Source organism: Monodelphis domestica, chromosome 4 (genome assembly GCF_027887165.1).
Source record: "Monodelphis domestica isolate mMonDom1 chromosome 4, mMonDom1.pri, whole genome shotgun sequence".
NCBI lineage: Eukaryota > Metazoa > Chordata > Mammalia > Didelphimorphia > Didelphidae > Monodelphis > Monodelphis domestica.
Genome location: NC_077230.1, coordinates 207,248,368 through 207,269,827, shown reverse-complemented (window position 1 = coordinate 207,269,827; position 21,460 = coordinate 207,248,368). Strand labels below are relative to the sequence as shown.

General features: G+C 35.6%; 1 protein-coding gene across 5 annotated transcripts in view; it reads right to left on the bottom strand.

Moving 5' to 3' along the window:
* PMS1 (PMS1 homolog 1, mismatch repair system component) overlaps positions 1-21,460 on the bottom strand; it is a 119,282-nt gene that overhangs the window by 91,560 nt on the left and 6,262 nt on the right. For all 5 annotated transcript variants that reach the window (XM_007494502.2, XM_007494505.3, XM_001378605.3 and 2 more), the window contains exons 2-3: positions 7,960-8,109; positions 4,603-4,785 (exon numbers count right to left, since the gene is read on the bottom strand). In XM_007494502.2, the coding sequence (XP_007494564.2) occupies positions 4,603-4,785; positions 7,960-8,091 (315 nt within the window). In that variant the 5' untranslated portion in view covers positions 8,092-8,109. The remainder of the gene's footprint in view (positions 1-4,602; positions 4,786-7,959; positions 8,110-21,460) is intronic.

Genomic DNA, 21,460 nt, shown 5'->3' with positions numbered 1-21,460 from the left:
AAGTGTCCTTATTGGCTACAAAAAATATTCTTTTAGAAGGAAGTTCAAAGGCAAACATAGTAGTATACAAAATGCTTGTAATGGATGATGTATGAAGAGAATAGAACAGCAAATGGTAGTGAGAACTGAGTGAACCAGACTGACTTCATATTGTGACTTAATTCTGAAGCTCAGTTTTTTTTTTCTACTAAATTATGGGTCTAGTCCAATTTTTGTCTTGTGAGAAGCTCTATTCAATTGTAGGAATTGTTAGAAAACTTTATTGCATTGTTTGAACCTAGCCCTGTGTGTCTGGGAAGCTCAACTTCTACCTGCTACTTAGAGACTCTTAACTAAGCACTTGGATAATGCTGACCAGAAATCCAGTCAGATCTAAAGAGTGATGCAAGGTTTTTTCTCACAATTATACAGCTCAAGAAACCCATATGTCTTATCTGATCAATCATACTGATCAATCAGCTATTATTTCCATGTTCCTTTGAACACAAACATTTGTGGGGATTGGAACACCTCTTTTTCTGATTTCAGAACCTGTTCATTCTTCTTTTTCCAACTTAATATTTCTTCCAATTAGAAATCAAATGATCTAATTTTGTATCCTGATTAACTGATTCCTTTTAACTATTTGATACTACTTGTTGTTAATGGATAAACATCTCTCCACCCCTGTATTTGAGGTTCAGTACCAAAGCTGAGGAAGGCCACTATGGCATTCAGTGGTAAAAGCTTGTATATGTGGCCAGTCAAAGATAAAATGACTAAGTAAACAGAGATTCTAGTTTCTGAAGATATTATTTATTAAGCAAAGTATGCCAATTGTATAACAAATCAGCAGGACCAGTGGTCACTCAAGAGGAAAAAATTAAGAATATCAATGGAAAATGAAAAAAAAAAGTAGAAATAAAAGGGGCCTGACAGTATCAGATTTCAAACTATTCTCTAAAATAGCCATCAACAAAATTATTTGGTACTGGTTAAAAGGGGGGAAGGTGGGTATATAGTGTGCCAAGCTTCATATTAGAAAGATTCATCTTCCTGAATTCAAATCTGGGCCTCAGACACTTGAGACCCTGAACAAGTCACTTAATTTGGCTTGCCTCAGTATGTCAACTATAAAATGAGCTGGAGAAGGAAAAGTCAAACCACTCTGATGTCTTTGCCAAGAAAACCTCCAAGAGGTTTCAAAAAATTGATCAACAGAAAAGATTAGGTATTCAAAATCCCAAAACAAGCGAATACAGTAGCACAATAAACCCCAAAAAACTCTTAACTATGGTGTAAGAACATACTACTTGATAGAAAATGCTGGGAATAGGCAAAGGGAGATTATCATAAATTAACATGAAACCAACATTTTATACCACAGAGGATAATAATCTGCAAATGAATACATGACATAGATACAAAGGTCATACCATAAACAAAACTAGAGGAGCAGGGAAGGTACTATCCTTCACAATTATGAATAGGGGAAAAATTCTTGCCCAAACAATGGATAGAGAATAATAGCCAATAAAATGAACAATTCTGTTTATGCATGTCTGAAAAGCTTTTGTACAAACAAAACCACTGCAGGTCAAATTATGAGGTAAACAGTTAATTGGGGAAAATTTTTGCAAAAGTTTTCTCTGGGGGGTAGCTGGGTTCAAATCTCGCCTCAGGCACATCCTAGCTTTGTGACCCTGGGCAAGTCACAACCTCCATTGCCTAGCTCTTACCACTCCTCTGCCTTGGAACCAATATCCAGTATTGATTCCAAGATGGAAGGTAAGGTTAAAAAAAAAGTTTTCTCTGATAAAGAATGATTTTTTAAAATATAAAAGAAAACAATACTAATCCATAAGAATAAGAGCCATTCTCCAATAGATACAATAGTCAGAGACAAACAGGCAGTTCTAAAATGAGTTAGCTTTGAAAATGTGTTGAATTTATACTTTTAAAAACCAAGCACTGTTGCTGGAGTTGAGAATTTTTCTAATCATTTTGGAAAGCAATTTGGAACAATATCCTTGCCCCCCAAATCATCATACTGGGATTACCCTCTAACCAGCAATACCAATACTATGTCTATATATATCTAAGAAATTAAAGAGGGAAAGATTTGTTATATACAGAAATATTCAAAGTACTTTTTATTGTAACAAAGACTTAGATATACTAAGTGGGTGTCTATCAACTGAGAAATAGCTAAACAACCTAATGTATATGAAAGTAATAGAATATTTAGTCCAAATATAAGTGATGAAAAAGATAGGCTCAGAGAATTCTGGAGAAACCTGTCTGAACTGATGCAAAGTAAAAAACTAGGTACATGATAACTTTATAAAATAACAACAAAATCTACCAAAAACCCCAAACAAATAAAAGAAAACTTGAAAGCTGTAAGAATTATCATGATGACTCCAGAGGGTTGATGATAAAAGATGCTATCCACTTTCTGACAGAGATATGGCAGACTTGAGGACATACAATTGTGCAATTATTCTGCTTGACTATACTTGTTAACCAAGCTAAGGGTGAAAGGGTGAAGGAGAAAAGTTGGAAGGGGAAGAGGTGGTGACAGTGATGCTTAAAAAAAATTTTAAGTGTTACTGAAAAATTAAAAAAGAATGTATAAAAGAAAACAGAAGGAAGTTCATAGGGTGATAGCTCTGAAAATGAGTCACATTTTTAATTTTAAAAACCAAACTGTATATAATGGATATTTACATTTTTACATACAGTTCTCTTTTTTTTTTCCTCTTCTTTGTATATTGCAATCATCATGTCTGTCAAGTTTGGATAAACAAAACACAAAAAAAATGTTTGGACTAGCTCATATTTGGTCATTGTATTCCTAATGTTTAGCTTAGTGCTTGGCACATTTTTGTCATTATTTAAGTACCCTTAATTTAAATCAAGTACTAGGATAGAATCCAGTGTTAGAGCCAGAAACACATGACCAAGTCACTTAAACTCTCAGTGATTTAAGCAACTCTCTAAAATTCTTTAAACTGCAAAAAAAAGGAGCTAAGTTGCATTGGGAAAAGGAATTTCCTTACCAAAGAGTTCCCTATACTATACAGTGAAACCACAGGTTCCAGAGTGTAAACTTAATTACAATCCAAGACAAACTAGCAAATACATATTTGCTTTTACATTGCCGACCTACTGCCTGAGTCCTACCATACAAATTTCATTTAAACTATACAAATATCTATTGACACTTAATGAGAATCCTAATATTATTGATGTTTATGATGGGGATATTTTTAAACTTAAAAATGCCTTCTTAACTTTAGTGCCAGTAAGAAAGCAACATGATCTAGGGAGACAGGCCCAAAACTAGGAGTCACATGGTCAGAACTGCTTTGTTACTGTCTTTTGACAATAATAATTAACTAGGTGGCACAGTGGATAGGGTACCAAATCTAAAGGCAGAAAGACCTGAATTTAAATCCAGCCTCAGACACAAATTGTGCGATCCTGAGCAAATCACTTAACTTCTGTCTCAGTTTCCATAATTGTAAAATGGGGATGACAATAGTACCTATCTCACTGGTTATTATGAAAATCAAATGAGATAATATTGTTGCTTAGCATAGTGTTTGGCACATAGCTGGGACCTAACCAATGCTTGTTTCCTTCCTATCCTGCTCTGATATAGTCACAAGAGTAGGAAATCCTTGAATAGATCACAATTTTCATATCCTATTTTCTTCTCCATGTATAGTAACATAACTTTCTTCATAAAAAGATTTATGTACCACCTCACATATAACAGGCATTCAATAAATGTGTTCATTGCCCAAGTCATTTTTTTTCTCAAAAGGTTAATTATACATATCAAAGCTATTATTTTATTACTAACTGATGGATTCTTATAGACAATAATACAATAAACCAAGATAAGGGAGCAGGTTCTGATGAAAATAAAACCCCTGTTTTATACCTAAAGATCTTTAGAGAAAGAGATGTTACAGTATCTTTAACCTATTCCACATATTTCAACTAGTTCAACAATACATTATATGAGCCACAGTTACTTATAAGGAAATATTATAATTGTTTTTTATTAAGAAGATGAATGGATAAAATCTTTCTTTCATTTCTTAATTGTGACTAGTAAACAACTTTAGTTATTCATATTTCAAGTTTACTGGGTATCTCAAAGTGCCAATGAAAAATAAACTTATGGGCTTAATTAAACTAAATCTTATAGGCTTAATTAAATTTGAATTTTATAGGCTTAATTATGCTACAAAAGAAGGGTAGTTACTGTAAGCAGCAAAGTCATTATATAGAAATTATATCCAGTTAAAAAAAGGTAAATGTCACATTATAATCCCTAAAGTAAAAAAGACTAAGTATAGTGCTGCCATCTAGCAAACAAACTAGCTAATTACTCAGTGGAAGCTCTAAAAGTGAATATAGACTTACCTGGGATATCATACGAAAAAAAGAACAAATTTTGCCTTTTCAAATATTTGTCAAGACAAAATTGAATGGTAAAATATTGCCAACTTTAAACAAATGTTTTAAAAAATGGATTCAGGCTCATAAATAACAAATATTAATTTCAGGGCATGGATATTAAAGGATTAATAAAATTTAATATCTTACCTCAGCTATACAACAAATTGACCCCAAAGCTTCCCCACGAAAACCATAAGTCGTCAAATTTTCAAGGTCTTCATGACTGTTTATTTTTGAGGTATAATGCTTTATTGCCATCACAGGTGCATCAATAGCTTTGATTCCATCACCATTGTCTCGAACTTCTATCTTATCAAATCCATAATTTTCCTACAAAGGATAAAAAACTATAAAAACTATTCCAGGTCATTACTGAGTTTCCAATTCAGCAAGCACAGGAGGCATAGCTCAACCATGTTACATTTTTATAAGTAAACTCTGGAGAAGTCAAATAAATTTCTGTTTTTTAAAGTATTTTATCTCTAGTTATAAAATGCACTAATGGAAATGACTGCTAAATCATATTACACATAGAATAATTGCTAGTACTTTTCATTAGATTTCTAAACACAAATTATTATAATTTGTGCTTTCTTTCAAGTAACTATTTGATGCAATTTTAATAATCATCTTCCCCTCAAACTGCTTTTTTTTTTGGGAAATCATTATTATGGTTTAAAAATTTTGAGTCTCACTTGAAGTAAAATAAAAGCTATTTTCATATAATATTCTAAAAGTAAGGTATTCTGCTAATAGAAGAAAGCAGAAATCCACTGACAACTGGAACCTGATTTTGAGATCAGTAACAAACTACTACTAATTTGAAAGACAATTTCATTGGAGATTTACAATAATCCTGGAATGGTAGGTACTAAGGTATTTGCTATCCCTATTTTTTTTAATAGCAAAACTCAGACTCAGAGAGCTGGTTTATTTTCTTTTATCTGTGTTTGCTTTATGTATGTTTATTTTACTTTTATAAATTGTTTTCTTTTTCCTTCCTAATTTATAGTAAGTAAGGATAAAACCTTTAAAATCATTAGGTAAATGTTAACCTACAGAAATTATAAAATGCTGCTTCCTTGTTGAATTTGTATAACTAAGTCTCTGGGCAGGAGGCATAATCTTTGAGGCTACTCGTTAGTGGTACAGTAGATAGGTTACGAAGAATAAGGAAAAGGAGTTGAATTTAAATCCTATCTCAGACACTAGCTGTGTCACCTTGGGCAAATCAATTAATCTGTTTGATTCAATTTTCTCACTTGTAAAATAGGGATAATAATAACTTTTACCTCACAAGATGCAAGGATCAAATGAGATGAAAACTATAAAGTGCTTAGCAAAGGACATGGCACAAAGTGCTTGAATGCTAGTTGCCATTATTATTAGTTATGAAGTGAGAACCCTATAAAGAGAATATCTAAGAATTGTACCACACTGATACTGCTGAAACTCTTACTGCAAAACACTAAGGAATCAAAAAGAGAGCAAATGCCTACAGCTCCAAGTCCCCAGAGAACTATACAGAAAGGAAGACATGGATTAATGTGTCCCAAAGTGCATAGTCGCAACTAGTTACACAGTGGATAGAGTGAATCAGGAAGATTTCATTTTCTTGAATTGAAATATGGTCTCAGACAAATTATTTTTTACCTAATTGTGTGACCCTGGGTAGGTCACTTAACCTTGTTTTCCTCAGTTTCCTCAGCTGTAAAATAAGTTGGAGAAGGAAATGGCAAAGGGCTCCAGCATCTTTGCCATGTGGGTTATGACACAACTAAAACAAACAACAGCAACAAAATCTCCCCACACCCCAATTTGATTTGCGAGGACAGTAAATATCCAGCTAGGGGAGAACATAAAAGGTGTTGATCAGGAGAGAGACTTAAATAAATATGACAGCCCTCCAATCAGGTAATAACAATCAATTTAATAAGATTATAAGACTTGAATTTATTAAAAGAAGATTTTCCAAGAAGGCACACATGAGAGTTAGCATCTTGTTAAAAGGAAACAAAGAATACCTTTGATTGGCTCAGACCCTTTTTCATGAGTTTCTTCTCCCCTGGATTGCTAGGCTAAAGAGTGGGAAAAGGAGGTTGGTAGAAGAGAAGGCACAGGGAATTTCTTCCTTATTCATGCTCCACCAGAAGCAGAAAATGGTAGTTTGCAGAAGAATATGTCTAGCCTGGGGAGTATTCCTGGACTTCCAGGTTCTGGTGACCTTCTGTCCTTCCTACTTTATTTTCTGAGTATAAGTCACAGACTAGAGTTCTGTAGAGTGGATTTTCTCAATCTTAGGGGATTACTTTGTGAATAATCAATCCTCTATTCAAAAAGTTTCTTGGCTTGAGAAACCCTGAATTCAAGTGGCAAGGCTTTTAACTTCAAACAAGTAGATTTACTCAATAACAATATGACCTGGAGAAGAAAGAGGACAACCAACATGGTATCTATGCGTAGAGCTATGGAATCATATCACATAAGCCCAGGAGACCTGGACCTTTGCAAATTATAGCTCAAGTTGCTAGTGGCGGTTATGTAGTACAGTGGATAGAAAACTGGGTCTAGAGTCAGGAGGGTCTGAGGTTAAATCTCCACTAGCTGTATAATGCTGGGCAAGTCACTTATGCCTTAGATTCTTCAACTTTAAAATGTGGACAATAATAGCACCTATCTCCCAGAGTTGTTGTGAAAATAAAAATAAGATATATGTGAAGAACTTAGCACAGGGCCTAGCACATACTAGTATCATATAAATATTATCATTATAATATTGTCATAATAATTATTATTACTATTATTAATATTGCTAAGACTCTGCAGGTCTAGAGTAAATGAGGAACTGATTGCTCAGTCTCTCAGCAAAGTTTCTTTCCTATCCTGGGGAGTCTAATGTGTTACATGAATATTTTATGTTACTGTGTATTCTATGCAATTTATGTGCTGAGTGAATAAAGGCTGTTTCAAAATCAATATCTGTATTCTACACTGAATGTAAAGATGTTGAAGATCCTGTTACCCACATCTGGGAAAATCAAGATATGAGTTATACAACAAGCATACATAGATCTAGATGGGGGCATGAGCCAAGGGAAGAAACTAACTTTCCTCAGTCAAATTCTAAGTTTCAGGCCTGATTTCTGAGAGCCTAGAATCCCTTAAGGGGCTCTGAGTGACATTTTTTTCTATCAAATAAAAAGAATGGAAGTTCCTTGAAGGCAGAGGCTGTTTCATTTTTGCCGCTGCATCTCTGGAATCTATCACAATCTCTGGCAGACAAGACATGCTTGCTAAATGTTGAATAAATGAATGATTGATTGAATGAAAAGTTAAGTGACTTAGTGCTAGATGTGGAACTTAAATCCAAGTCTTCTGGACTAGAAGTCTAGAATTCTATCCATTATCTTAAGTAAGATAGATTTTAGTGTATAAATAGGAATCCATTAGTACACTAAAAGAAATTTTTTGAATACTCTTATCTTGATTATTAAGAAAACTCACCAGTTTAACATCTATATTTGTGGCACCAGCATCCAATGAATTTTCTATTAGCTCTTTTATGACACTGATCACAGAAGTGATCACTTGAGAACTTGAAAGGAGACGAACAGTTGCTGCAGGCAACTGCTTCATTCTTTCTTAAAAGTAGAGCTGTTTGGAGAGAACATAGGAAATAGTGAGAGGATACCATATCACAAAAATGAAGTTTCCAAAACATGTTCCAACTTCCTTCTAGTTATTTAGATTTCTATGTCTTGTAGACTAAAACCAAAAAATTAGATCCAATGTTGACTTATTCCCCCATCCCAAATAACTCCTTGTACTAATTTTCCTGTTATTGATAAATTGATAATTTTCTCTGTCATTCAATTATCTTAAAAAAAAAACAAAACCTCACCTTCTGACTAGGAATTGATACTAAGTATTGGTTCTAATGCAGAAGAGAAGTAAGGGCTAGGCAATGGGGGTTAAGTGAATTGCCTAGGGTCACAAAGATAAGAAGTATCTGAGGCCAAATTTCAATCCAGGACTTCCCTTCTCTAGGCCTGACTATCCGCTGAGATACCTAGCTACCATCTCAATATTATTTATATACATTCTTCCCTCTTTCCCAGACCTTCACCATTTCCAATCAGCTCTTTCCTATAACTCATCAGTTATCAAGTCTTGATGATTGTTCACTCATATCTTTTCCTCTTCCCTTCTATTCCTATTGCTATCATATCCTATACCACACCATACCACTTGCCTAATTTTCACCCAGACTGGAGCATAAGTTTCCTACTTGGTCTCTCTGTTTCTATTCTCTACCTAGTCCAAATCACATTACAAAACACCACAAAATTAATCTTTCTCTAAGGAAGTTCATAATCTAGGCTCAATCTAAATTCTTCCTACTCCCACCTTATATAAAACCTTGATTTTAATCAACCCATCTTCTTGTTATTGTTCAGTCATTCAGTCATGTCTGACCCTCTGTGATCTTATAGACCCTTGATAGCAAACCTATGGCATGCATGCCACAAAAGGCACATAGAGACCTCTCTGTGGGCACGTGCCTGTCACCTCCAGAGTTCATTATTAGGAAGGCAAAGGGATTCAAATCAAGCTGCTCCCTTCCCCCTCTCCACTATGCCTTAGGACACTGTTTCACTTTACCTGCCTTCACCTGTCTGGTGAGTGGGTTACAGACAGCTGAGCTAGAGGGCAGTAGAGCACTCACTCCTCTCCATAACACTAATCCTGAATTAATTTCTAACCCTAAATTCTAACCTCAAGTACATTTTTTTCACTTCCCCAGTCCCTCTGCCCAGTAGTCCAATGGGAGCACTTTCTCCCTCCCATCTGGGGTAAAGTGGGGAGGGGGAAAGAGGTTCCATTGCTAGATATATACACCAAGGAGGTAAATAATTTTTTATAAAGGTCACAAAAAAACAAAATATTTAGGGCCAAAATATTGAGAGCCAGATCTAGAGACGAAAGGTCCTAGATTCAAATCTGACCTCAGACACTTCCTAGCTGTGTGACCCTCAGCAAGTCACTTTTTGTTTGTTTGTTTGTTTTGTTTTGTTTTTAAATTGCCTAGCCCTTACTGCTCTTCTGCCTTAGAATCAATGATTCTAAGATGGAAGGTAAAGGTTTAAAAAAATATTTAAAGCATAATTTTTTATGGTAGCAAAGTAGATTACTATCATCTGGGAATGGATAAACAAATTGTGATACATGATGGCAATGAAATATAATTTCTATAAGAAACAATAGATATTGAGAATATAGGAAAGCATGAAAAGACTTAAAATAGAAAGAACACCAAACAACAATAATATAAATAGAAAGAACACCAGACAATTGAAGTATGTGAAATTATGACCAAATCTGGTCAAGTAGAAAAGTTACAAGAAGACCTCCCAGGATTTTTTGAAGGACTATAATGCAACGATGAATGTAAAATCAGATATAGTTAATATGTTGGTTAGTTTGGCCAACTTCCCCCATTTTTTTTCCAATCAATAAATATTAAGTACCTACAATGCACCAGCTACTGTCCTAATCGATGGGGTTACAAAAAAAAGGCAAAAAGCAGTCCTGCCATCAAGAAGCTTACAATCTAAGGGGGAGACAACCTCCAAACAAATATATAAAGCAAGCTTTATATAAGCAAGATAAATAGGAAACAATTAACAGAGATAAAGTACTAGAATTAAAAGCAGTTAGGAAAGGTTTCCTGTAGAAGATGAGATGTTAGTTGGTACTTATAGGAAGCCAGGAATGTCAGTAGTTGGAGCAAGAGATAGCTCTGAGTAAGAACGGGGAGGATATAATAGGAAATATAAGTGATAGAAATCAAAAGATAGCAATAAATATTTTAAGGCACTCCCTGATCTTCTTCAATTATACCATTAATGCCTTAAAATTTCCCCATTCTTCAATAATTTTGCCCTTCCTTTCAGTTGTGAAGGCAGAAGTGCCACTTGTCCTTTTCAAGCCTAACTGCATCCCCACCATTTGTGCTTTTGATTTAGCTATAGTACAGTGGAATTTGGAGTCAGAACCTTGTTTCAAATCTACTTATTGCCTCTGTACCTTGGACAAATCACTTGACCTCCCTGGATCTGTAACATGAGCAAACTGGACTAAACAACCTTTAATATCCCTTCCAGACCAAAACCTATGATTTCTTTCACCCCTTAGGGGACCTTGTTTCATTATTATATCTTTCAGTCTTTTCCACTGTGAGATTTTTTTTTAAATATATACTATATTAATTCCTATAGTTAGGGAAAATTATTGTGTATCCCTCTGTCTAGGATCTGGGGCAGAAATGCCATTTGGTCTGCTGTTTTTTGCATGTTCTTTGTTCTTGGAAATCTCAAGGAATGTCTTCCTTTTTAAAAGAATTTGGTAAATAAATGAGACAAATTCTTTTCTTGCAGAAAGTGACCAGTCTACCTGTTGGTATGGAGAAGCTGACTGACCACCTCTCAATTATCTATCACCAATTAAAAATGTCTTCAGCTGTTCAAGGGAGGGGATGTGTAGTAGTGAGAGTAGGCCCCAATAAATTCAAATCCATAGTCTAGATAAAGCCAAACCTAGCCCAGGTATCACAGAAGGCCCCCAAACCCCTCCTTTCCACTCCTCCCCACAGAAACTGAATGTTCTTCCAAAAAAAATCTCTGAGGTATATATTCCCTGAGAAACTTGGTTAGATGGTTACACACTGACATATTGATTTATTTTCCTATAGAAAATTCTTAAGTTTTGGTGAGGTAAACTAAGTTACTTTACTAAGATTATAAATCATTACTAACCACTGTCCATGTAAAAAGCTTATCTAATCCCTTAGCCTACCTCACTTAATAAAATACTAGCTGTGACCAATAAACCTCACCTCTGCTACCAGTTTCAGTGGTGGCCCTCCTGACATATGTCATCCTTCTCACTATGTCTCATTCTCTTCACCCCTTCGGGACCCCTGAATGTTTGTCAGTATCACCTGGCCAGAGTGAATAACGATTACCTAAAAAAAATCTATTTATTAAGTAGCCTAACAGAGCCATGGAGATCTATATCACTTTATTGGTTATAATGCTGGTTTAACCAATGAATCTGATATAATCAATACTTCCTACCCCAAAGCCAGTCTCTTGAGATAACTTTAATCCTAACACTTCTTAACACATTTATCTACCCTATTCTAAAAGTCTTTCTCCTCAGACCACTAGAGTGACTGGCCTTTATCACTCTTTCTGTCAAATTTCTCAAAAGCAGAGCTGCCTCTTCTTTCTTGCTCCTCATTTATATGTTATGTTCCTAAAATCTTGCTTTTGTACCTAACAATCCATCAAAAATTCCTGCTTCTAGTTACTAATGACTTCTCATATAGCAAATCCAAGGACTTTTTGGTCATCCTCCTAGATCAGGTTCTTAACCTTGCTTTTATCATGTGAAGTTTGGCAAGTTACGTGAATTAAGCAGAATGGTGATGTCATAATAATACTATTGTAGTTTGCTGCCTACATTTTATAACTGAAATACTAAAATGCAGTTAAAGGATTAGTGAAAATACAGATAAGTTTTTCCCCATTCACAGCCCGACCAAATTCATTGATCCTTGTTTAAGAACCTCTATTTATCCTAGATGTTTCTTCAATATCTGACAAGGTTCTTGAAACACTTTCTTCACAGACACAAAATGAAAAGAGTAGAACCAGAACACTGTACATGGCAACAACAATATTGTTTAATGATCAACTGTGAATGACTTAGCTACCCAAGACAATTCCAAAGGATTTATGATGAAAAATGCTTTTTACCTCCAGAAAAAGAACTGATGGAACATGAATGAAGATCAAAGAATACTTTTTTACTTTATTTTTGTTGGTTGTTTTTTTTTTGAGTGTTTGTTCTTTCATAGCATGGTTAATATGAAAATTTGTTTTGCATGACTACACATGAATAATCTATTTCAAATTGCTTGAATTCTTAAGAAAGGGGGAGGGAAAAGGGGAAATTTAGAATAAATAATAATAAATATATGTATGCATATAAATATACATTTATAAAACTATATACATAAATATATAAATACATAAAATAAAAATCAAATGTTAAAAATTGTTTTTACTTGCAATTGGAATATATATAAACAATTTTAAAAAAAGACTAATCTCCTTTATGACAGAGACTTTTTACTTCTATTTTTATCCGCAGTACTTAGGACACAGCCTAACATATAATAGGTATCTAATATATGCTTACTGTCTGGCTCCAAAATATTTTCTGTATTTTATAGTTATTTTGATTGAGGCTTTATTAAAAAAAAAGGAAAGAATCTCTTCATTTGGTTTCCATGCTACCATACCTGTTACTCTACCTTTTGTACCTTTTCCTATGGTTTTCTTCCTATTACCACCTAAATACGGGCATGCCTCAAGCTTCTGTCCTTAGCCCCTCATGGATTCTTTCAATTTCATCCACCCTCACATTTTCAACAATCACCACTCTGGGGATCACTTAGGGTTGCATTTTCAGTTCTGACCTCTTTTCTAAGCAATTGTTTCTCATTTTCAACAAGCTTAAATTTAGCCTTGGGAAAGTTGCTAAATGTTTGTGAGCCTTTTCTAATAGTTTCTTTTCATTCCAAAAATAGAGATATTAATATTATACACAAATCAGGTTTAGTGAGGAAACTGTATTATAATATGCAAAGTGCTAAATAATTGTGTGCTATTTTTATCATTTTTCTTGCTCAATCTTGATATCTTAGAATTGATTCTTGTGAATATTCATACCTGAGATATGCCCTTCGATTGGGGAATGGCTGAATAAATTGTAGTATATGTTGGTGATGGAATACTATTGTGCTAAAAGGAATAATAAAGTGGAGGAATTCCATGGAGACTGGAACAACCTCCAGGAAGTGATGCAGAGTGAGAGGAGCAGAACCAGGAAAACAATGTACACAGAGACTGATACACTGTGGTAAAATTAAATGTAATGGACTTCTCCATTGGTGGTAATGCAATGACCCTGAACAACCTAGAGGGGTACAGGAGAAAAAACACTATCCTCATCCAGAGGAAAAACTGTGGGAGTAAAAACACTACAGAAAAACTACTGCTTAATGACATGGTTCAAAGGGGATATGAATGGGGAAATAGACTCCAAATGAACATCCTATTGCAAATACCAACAACATGGAAAGAGGTTCTGATCAAGAACATAGGCAATACACAGTCAAACTGCGTATCAGCTATGGGAGGGGTGAGGGAGGGGAGGGAGGGAAATAAAATGATTTTTGTAACCAAGGAACAATGTTTGAAATTAAAAATAATTTTAAAAAAAAGAATTGATTCTTGCTTCTATTGTTACCCCTTTCTATTCAAACATTTGTTAAATCCTTCATTAGGGTCTCTCATCTATCTTTTTGGTTATTTCTAAAACAACCAGAATAGATCCAGCCTACACCACCTAATAGCCATTGTATTATCCTAATTAGTATTTTTACTTCCAGACTTTTCTCTTCAACCAACCATTCTGCAACTCAAAACCAAGTAAATATTCTTAAAACACTGACTTGATCATTTCATTTCCCAGCAAAAGTACTCTATGGATCCCTGCTGCCTACTGGATAAATCCCAAATGATTCAGTCAGGAATATAAGATTTTCCTCAGTATTACACAATTACCTTTCAATCCCCTGCCCCTCACTATTCCCCAACATGAGCCCTATAACATAACTCAAGAAATGGAAGATATCAGTAACCTGCCATTTAGTCAAATATGTATCAGAAAAAAAAGACTCTCCACTACCACATACCAGACCCACAGACATCCAGCTTTGTGTGATGACCCTTAAAAGAAACCACTACATTTAGGAAGCCTATTTCAATTTTGAATAGTTCTCATGGTGAGAATGGTTTTTCTGAGGTATGCTTAGATAAATGAAAGAGCATTTGTTAATTACTTATTGTGTGCAATGCAGGGTGCACAAAACAAAGATCCTTCAGCCTTGAGAAGACAATACAAATAGAACATTTCCTTTATAAAAGAAGTAGAAAAGTTCAGTCTTTAGGGTAGTGCCAAGTCCATTGATGAAACCATATCAGTTTCTCATGTTGAGGAATGTGATCGTGCCAAGGACTTTGGTGGAGAAAAAAGGATAGCTGATAATTTAGATGTGCTGTGACCTTTGGTAAGACATTTACTTTCCATTGGACTCAGTTCACTGGCTAAGGTTCTAAGCTTCCACCTATTAATCTGTCTCAGCAAATAGTCTTAAGAACCTTGATTCCATTTCTTGGGTCTCAGTATAGACCAACAGACTTAGGAACCCAAAGCTGTGTCCTGTTTAAATGTTGCCATGGCAAATCTAGGATGAACAGGAGTGAACTGTAGAAATCACTTCATTCTCTCCATTTTTTTTTATTCCCAAGTATCTTTCTCCCCCTCTTGCAGCCTAAGGTATCAGTTGACTGCCAAAATGTGTGTGTGTGTCTATTTCCACACACACACACACACACACACAGTCTTCTTTAGTGTTTCTACTTATACATTCTTTCTCTGGGGGTGAAAATTCACAAGTTATTCTTCAAACATAGGTTCTGTAGCTCTATATAATGTTCTTTTGGATCTACTCATTTCTTTTTCCATAATTTCATGTAGGTCTTTCCACATTTTTATAGAATTGAAAATTTTTATTTAATTAATTGATTTAGAATATTTTTCTATGGTTACATGATTCATGTTCTTTTCCTCCCCTCCTTACTCCCAAAGCCAATGAGCAATTTTCCAACACATTTTTTAAATTAACCTACTCGTCATTTATTACATTGTAGTACATTACATCACAATTATAAGACATAAAATTTATTAAGCCATTTCCCAATTGATGGACATCTCTTCAATTTCCAGGTCTGTGTCACCACAAAATGAGCTGCTATAAATATTTTAGAAAATATAAGTGCCTTTTCCCCTGATCACCTTGGAAAACAGATCTAGTAGTGTTTTTTTCTGGGTCTAAGGGTATACAGTTTTATAACTCTGAGCATTGTAGCATCCCAAGCATATTCACATCTATGAATCATAAATGACTGTATGGCTTACTGTGTCTCCAAGCACAAGGTTTTACCAATAAGGTTTGTGAATGTAACCTTGAAATGGCCATGAGGCCCTTGCCTAGGGCAAACTCATTAACATGTTTGGAGCCTCCTTTGCCTGGAAATCCAAGAAAGCACAGTTTGTAATCTACACACCCCAAAAGGTGTTACTCTCACCTCACCATCCAATCCTCATTGTCCATGCTTTGTAAAGTGGTTACTATGTGCTTGAGAATACTTCCCTAAACAGAGGAAGGCAATAAATAGAGAGGCTGTGACCATGAATATTCCTCTTGGATCTTCAATCTTCCTTAGCAATCTCTCTGTCTCCCTCTCTCTCTAACACCTCTCCCAAGGCTATGGTCCTTGTCTGCTTACATTCCTTATCTTAATCTCCTCATCCACCTCCTGTTCCTTTATGCTCATATTTTCCTATCAAGGAGAATATTTTTGAATAGGTTTGCCTGCCTATTCAAACACTGACTTGTCCAAGTCTTTCATTCTCCACCCTGGTTCTAGGTTCCTATCTCTCCTCAGGTCCTATCACAAAGGTGAGCCCCTTCCCTTGTGGGACCCTGCTGGTCAGGGAAGTCCATTAGGGACACCCCACAAGCATAATTCAGATTGCTTTCCAAAATAATTGAATCAGTTCACAGTTCCACAAAGTCTTAGTCTTTCCTTTTTTCCACATCCACTCTAACATGTCATTTGCCCTTTTATCATTTTAGCTAATCTGAGAGGTGTAAGATTATCTCAGAATTGTTTTAATTTGCATTTCTACCATCAGTAATGATTTAGAGAATTTTTCCCATATGCCTATATATAGGTTTGATTTCCTCATCCAAACAATGTTCATCTTTTGCCCATTTATCAATTGGTATATGGCTCTTATTCTTACAAATTTGACAAAGTTCTCTATATATTTTAGACATGAGGCCACTATCCAAAAAACTGTCTATAAAATCCACCCCCACCCCCACTTTCATTTTACAGAGAAGAAATGGGTACAGAGAGGTTGGAATAAATTTATGTGGGGGAGAACATCTGAGACATAAGAACATGGATTAAATTAGTAGAGTGTACTTGAAATCATTTCCAATCTCCCTGGTTAGTGTCTCATTCTCACCAAAAATAAAAAGCTACTTCATGGGGGCATCTAAGTCGCTCAGTGGATTGAGAGCCAGGTCCAGAGATGGAAGGTCCTGGGTTCAAATTTGGCCTGAGAAACTTCCTAGCTGTGTGACCCTGGGCAAGTCACTTAACCCTTATTGCCTAGCCCTTACCCAGTATTGATTCTAAGACAGAAGGTAAGGGTTTTTAAAAAGTTACTTTATATGTGGCTTCTATTTATCTAAATATATACTCCTTTATTTTTTGAATATTTTATGAATATTTTAATCTGCCTATCACTAGCACTTAGAAAAGTATCTTTATGCACTGTAGTCATTTTGATATTTATTGAATTCAACAAAATTAAAATATAATTGGAGTTGAGAGTAAAAAAAAAAAAAAACTGGATTTTAATCCTGGTCTGCTTATCTCAGCAAAGTCAATTAAATCAATCAGCATTTATTAAGTGCCCACTATACCATACACATGCCCATGAATTCAAAAACAAAAATTTAAAAGTCCTACTTTCAATGAGTTTACAGTCTAATAGGATGTAGGGGAAAGAATATCAACATATACAAATACAAGTAAATAAGGAATCCCTGCCCTCAACTAACTTAAATATACAATAAATAAAAGGGTAATTGTGAGAAGGCAGCAGGAACTAGGGGCTATAGGGAGGGTTTTGAATGAAATTAGGGTTTCAAAGATGTAGAAATAAGGAGGGAATGAATTTCAGATTTGGGGAGAATCAATGCAAAAGTACAGAGAAGGGAGGTATAAAGAACAGTAATGAGGTCAGATTACCTAGACTGTGGAAAGGAAAATGAAAACAAGTTCTGGACTTCCTGCCACTGAGTTTGAACCAACAGCAGTTGGAATGACAAGACGGATAGTTGGTGGGGAAAGGGGCAACTGGGAGTGGCAGTTGATCTTGTGGCACTCTCACTTCCTGGCCTTGGAACTGGAAGGTGTCTCTCTCCCAGTCTCTGGATAGAAGTGGCTCTTGTGGGCTCTCCCTGGATTCCTGTGATTGTGTCATAGACAAAAGGAATTAACAGAAGCAGGTTGAACTGTAAGGCTGGTCTTTAGGGGCATCAGCCCAAAGAGACCGGCCCAACCAGCTCTGAAAGTCAGAACTTTCTTCCTCTTAATGTTGTACTGGTGGAAATTTAAGGCTTTTGGGAGAGGTTATGAGCACTGTAATGGTTAAAAATGTGGCTACAGGATTTATGTAATATTGAACAATGGCCGCCAAGGAATTTTCTTATGAAATTCCTAAAATGAAACACTCAAGTCAGAATGAAGTTTATGGAGGTTTAATCACACTGGGAGTAGGGAAAGGAGAGGGAGAGAAGGAGAGAAGAGAAAAGGGAAAGGGCTACTCAACCTCTGACCAAGGCAGAGAGAGTTTTAGGCCCAAAGGGCCCAGGTGGAAAGAATCAGTCCTTAACTCACGTGACCGCTCTGAAGGAAAGCTGTCTGCGGGCGTCCTCCCTGTCCAAGCTCCTAACCCCCACTCTCGTCTTGCTCTCTCCCCAGGAAGTCCGCGAATTCCAGAGGCTGTTCCCTACCTCACTTCCTGTGTCTCGCAAATCCAATGGTTGGCTCTAGCTTGGCTTAGGACAGCCCAGGTGGGCAGTTAGTTATTTCTGATTTGTCATTGACTAGCACATGCCCGTGTAGTGTGGGTGTGCACAATTTTTGGGTGCTAGACCAAGATGGAGACTTTTTAAAATTCACAATGTCTACTGCTAAGATTTTGAACTTAAGAAAACTAGCACAGATTAGCATAGACAGGAATAACAGAAACCCTCCACCAGTCTGTGAGGCCTGGCCTCAGCTCAATAGCTGAGAGAAACTCAAAGGTCACCTAGGAAAATCACTTTTCCCTGATGCCTCCCAATCCAAACTTGATATTAAAATTTATCTTTATTTGAATACCGCAGTCAGATAAGAGGACTAACATTTCAGGGGCCATAGAGGGAACTGAACCTCAGGACAGCCAGTCAACTATAAACACTCCTTATTGGACCCCTGCTGAGTGACTTTGGTCTGGGGGGCGGCTTGTCACTCAGGAGGGTCCGTGCTTACCTGCTCTGGGGTATCTGCAACATCAATCCATAGAGAAGATGTCCCCTCAGGTTATCATAAGTGGCCCAATTCTCGGGAATCCCATTTTTCAAAATATAGCCTCTCAGAAGGGGGCATCTCTCTCCTTTTACCTCACCAGCAGCCATATTCCCTCTCTCCCTTCAACTCCTCCATTCCCTGTTATGAAACCTTCAGTATTCCCTGTTCTTCAATCCCACCCATTTCCATATAAATATTACAAGATCATAGTGAAATGTGAAGAGAGTAAAGGGAGGTAAGGTTAAAAGCTGGAGCCAATTAAAGAGAGCTTTAAATGCTGAAGAGAGGAGTTTGCATTTGATCCTAGAAGCAATAGGAAGTCACTGGAGTTAATTTATTTGTTAAGGGAGTGACATGGTTACACTTGTGCTTAAAGAAAATCATTCTGGCAAGCATATAGAGTTTTGTGGTGAGACCTGGTACAGGGAGATCAATCCTAAAGCCTGAAAAAATTTAGATGACAGATAATAAAGGGTTGGTCATGTAAAGTGAGAGAAGTAATAAAATCACCATGTGAGAGAGGTTGTGAACCTGGGTGAATAAAAGGGTAGTAGTATCTTTAACAGAGACAGGGTGGGTTTTAGAGGAAAGATGAGTTCTGTTTGGGACATAATGAGTTTGAGATGACTAGGGGAGATCCAATTTAAACTGCCCTATAAGCAGCTAGTAATGCAGAACTGGAGGTTGAGCAAGAAAATAGATAGAGATATGGGAGTCATTTGCATAGAAATAATTCATGGAAATAGATACTCATCTGTTCCCAAGTATGTCTTTTTTCCCCACTGCCATTTCCCTCCCTCTATAACATCAATTCAATATATTTCTCTTTCCGGTAAAAAACTTGCCACCATTTCCACATATTAAAATCTTAGTCTTTTAAAATCCAATTTAAAATTATCAGTCTTGAAATAAAAATGCTGGGAAATATACAGCTAGTAATCATAACTCTGAATGTGAATGGAATGAACTCACCCATAAAATGCAAATGAATAGCTGAGTGGATTAAAAACCAAAACCCCACCGTCTGCTGTCTACAAGAAATACACATGAGGAAGGTAGGCACACATGGGGTAAAAGTAAGCAGATGGAGCCAAATCTATTGGGCATCAACTGAGAAAAAGATGGCAAGAATTGCAATCATGATATCTGACAAAGCTAAAGTAAAAATAGATCTAGTTAAAAGAGATAGGGAAGGTAATTACATCCTGATAAAAGGCAGTATAGACAATGAGGAAATATTTGTACTTAACATGTATGCACCAAATGGCATAGCATTCAGATTTCTAAAGGAGAAACTAGTGGAGCTCAAGAAGGAAATAGATAGAAAAACTACACTAGTGGGAGACCTGAACTTTCTTCTATCAGAAATAGATAAACCAAACCAATAAATAAATGAGAAAGATGTAAGAGAAGTGAATGAAATCTAAGAAAAATGAATAGTTAATAGATACGTGGAGAAAAATAAATAGGGATAAAAAGGAATATACCTTCTTTTCAGCAGCACATGGCACATTCATGAAGATTGACCATGTACAAGATCATAAAAACATGGCAAACAAATGCAGAAAAGCAAAAATAATAAATGCAACCTTTTCAGATCATAATTTAATAAAAATAGTCATCAGTAAGGGTACATGGAGAGTCAAATCAAAAATTATTAAATAATATGATTCTTCCAAATCACTTAGACAACAAATTATAGAAACAATAATTTCATTGAAGAAAGTGACAATGATGAGACATCCTTTCAAAATCTATGAGATGCGGTCAAAGTAGTACTTAGGGAAAATTTATAACCTTGAGTTCATATATTAACAAATTAGGGGAGGCAGAGGTCAGTGAATTAGACATGCAAATCAAAAAACATGCAAAAAAAAAAATGAAAGTGAACAAATTAAAAATCCCCAGAAGAAAACTAAATTAGAGATCCTAAAAATTAAGGGAGAAATTAATAAAATCAAAAGTGAAAGAACTATTGAAGTAATAAATAAGACTAGAACCTGATATTTTGAAAAAACAAACAAAATAGACAAAGTCCTGGTCAATCTAATAAAAAAAAAGAAAGAAGAAAGCCAAATTAACAGTATCATAGATGAAAAGGGAGACCTCGCCTCCAATGAAGAGGAAATTAAGGCAATCATTAAAAACTACTTTGCCCAATTATATGGCAATAAATATGCCAATCTAGGTGATATGGATGAATATTTACAAAAATATAAATTGCCTACATTAACAGAAGAAGAAATAGAATTCTTAAATAATCCCATATCCGGAGAAGAAATTGAAGAAGCCATCAAAGAACTCCCTAAGAAAAAATCCCCAGGGCCTGATGGATTCACAAGTGAATTCTATCAAACATTCAAAGAACTGCTAATCCCAATACTATACAAACTACCTGACATAATAAGCAAAGAGAGAGTTTTACCAAATTCCTTTTATGACACAAATATGGTACTGATCCCAAAGCCAGGCAGGTCAAAAACAGAGAAAGAAAACTATAGACCAATCTCCTTAATGAATATAGATGCAAAAATCTTTAATAGGATACTAGCAAAAAGATTCCAGCAAGTCATCACGTGGGTTATTCACTATGACCAGGTAGGATTCATACCAAGAATGCAAGGATGGTTCAATATTAGGAACACTATTCACATAAT